This window comes from Notothenia coriiceps, unplaced genomic scaffold, assembly GCF_000735185.1.
Source record: "Notothenia coriiceps isolate Sejong01 unplaced genomic scaffold, NC01 NC01_scaffold00024271, whole genome shotgun sequence".
In the NCBI taxonomy this organism is placed as follows: domain Eukaryota; kingdom Metazoa; phylum Chordata; class Actinopteri; order Perciformes; family Nototheniidae; genus Notothenia; species Notothenia coriiceps.
In genome coordinates this window covers 1-6,703 of record NW_011356972.1, presented here as the reverse complement: position 1 = coordinate 6,703, position 6,703 = coordinate 1, and the positions used below count along the sequence as shown (strand labels likewise).

Here is a 6,703-nt window from a genome sequence, read left to right as displayed (position 1 = left end):
GGCAGTCTCAGTACTTGTGGGAGCGTTAAAATGTGCGATATTCAAATGGTCGGTGCCCTTGAGCAAGGCACCGAACCTGTACAATAGCTGCCCACTGCTCCTAGTACTAGGATGGGTTAGAGCAGTGGTTCCCAACCTTTTTTCCCAAGAGCCCCCCCAAATGACTCCGGTTTGTGGGGTGGGGGGCGCAGCAGCGGTAATTCAAGTTTAAAAGTCTCAAAAATGCTACAACTACTGTCACAAACTGGATGAATGTGAAGTATTTTGTTAAAGGAGGATGACAGCGTAATTAAGGAGCACTATTGGAGTGACTTTGATGGTTATTGGATTCAGGATTCATTCATTTGGATTCCCGCTGTATGAAGAAATTAAAGGACGGCGCAAGTGGAAACAATTCACAAAGGGATTAAACTGTTTGAAACACATGCTCAAAGTAAGCCGGATTTTGCCGATGTGTTTATGTGGATTCAAAAGTCGTAAATAATGTACAAAATGGAGGAGACTGATCTGATCGAAGCAACTGTGACAAATAATCTAACTGAAACCGGTATGGACAATGACTTTGTTTTAAAAATGCGCTTATCCAGACAAGCCTGGTTTGGACACTTTACGGGAAGAAGAAACATTTCTATTAAAGAAAGAATTATACATTTCTGTCTTTCAATGCCTTTATTAGCTACTAACTTGAATTTTTTATTTAAACTAATTAATCAATCAATTTCTTTATATATATATTATTGTAATGTAGACAAGGCTTTTAGCGAAAATCATATATTGCGTTCCAATTATATGTAAAAAAAAAAAGTCTAATCATCTGAGGCCTGGCGCACCCCCTACGATCTTCGGCGCCCCCCAGGTCTACAGTATAAAAACACTGGTTGTAGACTAACATAGAAGATCAATCAGTATCACACTCCTGCACCGCACCTCTATGAGTTTGTCTCTCTTCTCCAGACTGTCCCTCAGCTTCCTCTCCTCTCTCTCTCGGTCCTCTCTGCTGTTCTGCCACACTCTGTCCGCCTCCTTCTTCTCCTTCTCTTTCTCCCTCAGCGCCTGCCGGGTGTCTTTGAGTTGCTCTGACAGAGAGGACACCGTCTGACTGTGGCTCTGCTGCTGGTTCTGGTGAAAAGAAACATTAATAGTTAGAAACCCTGAGATTTGATGTTTGCCGTGTTGTGTGTCATCAAACAATGTCCACCCAACTTCCAAGAGCTCAATATGACTATTGTAGAGATTTATATTTGACCAAAAACATTTTTTAAAGAATAAACACCAAATGTTTTCTTTTGAGAAGCTGGTGTCTGATAATATTAGGAGTAATGTCCCACTTTTTGCTTGAGAAATGACTGAAACAATGAATTAATTACCCAAAATGTAAACATAATTTTTGTCAATCATTTATTGAATGACCATATATGTTTTTATCATACCTTGCAATCATGGCCTTGAATTAAAAACAAAAACAAATGAAATCCTATTTTGTGTCAATTCAAGTGTGAAAAAAAAGTGTAACAAGATTTTTTCTCTTTTTGGAAAAAGGTCAATATGTCGGCCGCTTCTTTGTTTCCCCCCATTTATCATTGCTATATAATCCTTTCCTCATGCTAATGTCTCACCTGCACCATGTCCTGGTACTCCTGCAGGGCTGTGGTGAGTTGTTCAACCTCCTTGCACAAGGTGGCGCCATTTCCCTCTCTGTCCACTGCCAACCCCTGACCAGTCACAGAGCCAGACAGGGGGAAATGTTGTGAGTAAACGTTTCCTTATTCAATATTACAGAGACAACGCAAGCTCTGCAACTTGGTCTCACTGTGTTAGATGTTAAATGCTTTGAAAAGTAAAGAAGACACTACCCCCAACAGAAATGACATTGTTGTTTATTACCTGTGTATCTTTGCGACAGCTCTCCAGCTCCTGGATGAGAGCGTCCTTCTCCTGCAGGACAGCAGTGAGGGCTCGATCCCTCTGTCTCCATACCTCCCTCTCTTTCTCTACCTCCATCAGCAGTCGCTCCTTCTCCCCCAGAGCAACTCGCATGTCCTGCATTGGGGACAAAATGAAGGTCTTTCTTAATAACACTTAAAGTACACGCAAAGTTAACAGCGCAGGGGACAGAGTAAAAATGTATACAGTACCTACTAGGGTTGGGTACTCTAAAATAACACTGTGTGTGGTCTTAACATCAATGCAGCCAATTCTATCCCTGGTTTCGTGTGTGTGTGTGTGTGTGTGTGTGTGTGTGTGTGTGTGTGTGTGTGTGTACAGTACGTGTACAGTACGTGTTCCTACATTGATGATATCCTGGTTGCACTGCAGCACGGTGTTGAGCATGTCGAGGTCTTTCTCTCGGTCTCTTCCAGCCTTCCTGAGTGCCTCGATCTCTTTCTCCATGCTCTTCTCCTTCTCGGTCACTTCCAACCTCAAAGTCTGCAGGGCAGCCTACAGATCACAAAGCATCAAACATTACTTTGAGCATCTTACTCCCTGGTTAACACAACGCAGGAACACAACGTGGTGCGGGAGGAGGTGTAGCATTTATGTTTTGACAAACTAACTACTGCTTTACGTATAGTTAAGGTTAACTTCCAGACCAGGGTTTCTGCAGGGTTCACCAAATTACATTCAAGACTTTGAGACCTTTTTTAGAATTCAATCTAATAGCCATTTTACAATCATACCAGCCAAAGACGAAAGTGTGATTAGAAGCCAGTTGCCACCATATGGAAGATAATATGTTGTTGTTTTCAGTGATTCCCAGCTGTGTGTAACAATACTTTCAAATGATCTTAATGATTCAATTCATTCAACGTCAATGCAAGTTTGACTTAAAGTTAAAATCTGCAATCAAAAACAATATGTTCATTTTTGTGAGATTCAATGTAAAAATGGAGTTAACTTAAAATAAAAGTGATACATCAGCCTTATTTTTTCCACAGAGCCTGAGGTAATAACTGACATGCTGCTGCTAGACTGGTAACACTTCCTGCAGGCCTCAGGTAAAAGCACAAGTAGGAACCACAAGATCTGCTCTGCTGATACAGAAGCCTTCAGGGGCAGCAGCATTGAGTCTATCTCCTGCCGATAACTGCTTTGCTTCATGGGTAAAATGTCATCATAAGCAGACAGAAAAAAAACAAGTCAATAATGATGATGGAAAAGGACAGTGTCAGCACTAACCTTGTTGGCAGATGTAGTTTCTTTCAGATTTTCAGCCAGCTTGTTGGCTAGCTCTGCACTTCCTCCCTCCTCCACACACAGCCTTCTGATCAGACCCATACACTCCTGTAGCAGAGGAAACATCTGCCTGCTTAGTACCAAATACCAAACTCATTCATCTGACACCACAGTTAGGGGAAAACTGTAATAGAAAAGTTCCCCCCAAAAAATAAAAGAATAAACTGAGCCAAGTGTTCACATACTGTAGAGGCCAGAGCAACGCTGATACATATGCAAACATCAGGGAGTGCAGTAATAAATCTGCAGCTCCATTAGACAGGCAAATGCATTACTTATCTATTCAACCAGTAACTCAAAATCTGTTCAAAATCACAAGACTAAATGTACCTCCTGAAAATGTTGGTGTTGACATTAGGATTTAGGCGACCAGGTTTTATGTAACTCAATTTTCACTGCATATAAACAGCTGATGTATCACTGTATTATTCTAAGCTAGATGCATGCATGTTCGTAAAACACCTAAAAGCTTTTTGCCTATTTTAAAATAAATTGTTGGAAGGTGGTAATGTCGTTATTTGTTTTATTGGTAAAAGTACGTTGAGAAAGTTGATTTAACTTGCATATCTGTATGTATAAGTATGACTTTACTGGTTAGTTCATTTAAGCACAAAAACATGGGGAACAGCTAGCAAAGGTTCGTGCAGAGTCAAATGTTCCTACCAGCTCAATAATTAACAGGCCATATTGAGTTTTTGCTGTTTAAACAGAGCCAGGCAGCTGTTTCCCAAGGTTTCTGATCTTGATGCTAACCTAAGCTAACAAGTTGCCGTCTGTAGCTTCACATTTACCAGACATATATGATTGTGGCCGTGATATTCTCATCTAAATCTCATCACGGAAACAGTAAGCACAGAGTTGTTTCATTTGATCAGTGTGGCCAAGAATAAATCCCAAGGTAAAAGTCCAAAAGGGACTTTGTTATACTGTCACTTATTTGTAATCTTTAATAGGCTGTATTCCTTTAAAGCAACCTTTCAGATAAGTTAGTCTGTGGTGTTTCTTTTTCACTATGCGTCTTGAATGCTTTGGCCGTTTAGTTATAACATTCATCCAGAGTGATTTACAATAAAACTCCTGTTGTTAATCAGGAGCTAAAAATAAAAGCAGCAAACACACGTCAGTGTCACTGGCACTATGTACGAGCAGACAACGTGACTGCAGCTCTGGCACTGCCACTTTAAGGGCGTAGGAGGACTACACAGACAAACAACATTCCTGTGAGCTTAGAGCCAAAGCTCGGGCAGCGGCAGAAGATCCCACGGCTGTGTGCATGACTGACTCCTGTCCCCCCTCATCGCCTCACCCACCTGGATCAGACGCTCCCGGCTGTGCAGCGAGAGGCCGAGGCCCTGCAGCAGGGAGCTGCCATCCTTCTCATGGACCAACTGAAGGGAAGAGGAAAACAAATAACAAAAAGTCAAATGAAAGTTTCAAGAATAGGTCTGGGGCCAGAATCTATGGCTTGGGTTTAGGTGTAGCAGCTAACAATTATTCAAAACAACAGAATATAGTGACACATGCCTTTCAAAATATCATCAAGTGCCTTGTTTTGATCATCAAATGGCCCAAAAACGCTAATATTTTCATTTTTTTTAAACTTAAGACTAGAAAGACAAAACTATAAACAACTGGCAAATTAGTGAACAGATTGTGTGTTGGTTCCCACTACAGTAAGGGTCCCCAGGAGCACATTTCGCCATGGTGACACACCAACAGACTCATGAGGCGTTGATGTTTTGGCTGGTGAAAAGCTATTTGTCTCTTGCTGCCTTTTGTCTTTGGACATGCAATGTTATATTTTCACTATTTGTTGATTTAAAGATCACAGATGAATTTATAATGTAAATATGCATTGCTACTTTTCTCCTTTACAAATACTCAATGCATGTTTGAAAGGAATTCACAAACCTTTTTGGCGAGTCAATTATGTGGTTCCTTCACATTATTTCCCTAAGATAAGCAGTCGCTGTTAGTGCCCTTCAGTACATACAACTGTGCGTGAATGCACTACAATGCAGACAACAGTGTAGTGCTGATACAGAATTCAGCTCAGTACTATGTTCAGCCTATTGTTAGACTCAGCTGTCACATTCAGTTCAGTAGAACTAACCTGCTAATAAGGTTAATAGCTCAGCAGCAGGCTATAAGTTACAACAAAGTCATCAGGTTATGTTTTTTTTTTCTCTGGCTTTTACAGTCTTTAAATGTGATTGTAATATACTTTGATTCATAAATCCATTGACAGATTTGCTCTTACACTGAGCACTGTTCATGTTTAAACCTGCTGCCACTTCTACATATTTCTCATAAATTATTTTTTTTATATTCAACTCTGAGAATGAGGAACATTGTGTTCACATGAAAAGCAGAGATCAGGTCATGTGAACTCAAAGCAGCTAAGGTGCTTCTTAATGATATTCTCTATGATAATACTACTAAGCCCTGGGCAAACTCTACCGGTCGGGGAGGATTCCTGCGAGAGGCTGTACGAGTGTGTTTGTGTGTGCGTGTCCTTATCTCCACCGTTAAGTGAGGAAATGCTGACACACCCTTCAACAGACACAAAAACACAGTACATCCACCCTCCATTCCTTTCATGCATTCGATTTGTGCTCAGTCAACATTCACACAGTGGTTTATGGAGCTGTTTGGACATGTGACTCAGGAGCTGCTGAGAATTGTTGCACTCTCACTCAACCTGTTTTTCTTGCGTCCAAAAACAGGTTAAAATAACAACTGTTTGCTTTAAAAGGCTTTTTATAATCACAACTTCCAAGACCTCTCAACCTATATTTATCTCAGTTTAAGATAATCATTGAGTTAAGAGATTCATTTGTTTTTCACCCATATTTCATATATTGATAAACTTTGAATTGTATGAAGGAGCAGTTCAATATTTTGTGTAACACTTTACGCTTTCTTGCCGAGTCAGATGATAATTGATACCAATGTTATAAGATTTAATTAAAAATGAAGATATAACTAGCAGCCAGTTAGTTTCGATGAGCATGGCAATGACTGTAAATTATGATCATGTTAGTTATTTTCTTTTATCCATGACAAAACAGTTTTTAAAGTGTCACACTTACACTTTGTGGTGCGATGGCCACTATGAGCAGGAAAGAAGAGAATAGCACGTTTACATTGGACACCTGATACTATCGTTATCGGGACTAGTACAGTTCAAATACAGATTATTTCAGTTCATCGAACTGCTGCACCTTAATGTTTATTTTATTATATTTTGTATTTATTTGAGTGAATATCCACAGTTTAATAATAATTAAAAAAAATATATATATATTTTATCTTTTGTGATAATTTTTTCTGCTGTACCGAAAACGTACCGAACCGAACCGTGACCTAAAAACCGAGGTACGTACCGAACCGAAATGTTTGTGAACCGTTAAACCCCTAATAGCCACGTGTCCGTTCTTTCTCCCAGCGCACACTCACCCTGAGAGGG

At 40.1% G+C, this 6,703-nt stretch overlaps 1 protein-coding gene across 1 annotated transcript; it reads right to left on the bottom strand.

The window, feature by feature from the left end:
* Positions 1–890: 890 nt before the first annotated feature.
* LOC104954947 (putative golgin subfamily A member 6-like protein 6) lies at positions 891–4,624 on the bottom strand (the record flags this gene model as incomplete). The annotated part of the gene is made up of 6 exons (XM_010782159.1): positions 4,545–4,624; positions 3,178–3,282; positions 2,290–2,439; positions 1,885–2,040; positions 1,617–1,712; positions 891–1,119 (listed from the first exon to the last, which is right to left on the bottom strand). Coding segments are annotated over exons 2-6 (730 nt in total), but the record flags the coding sequence as incomplete, so codon positions are not given.
* Positions 4,625–6,703: the final 2,079 nt, after the last annotated feature.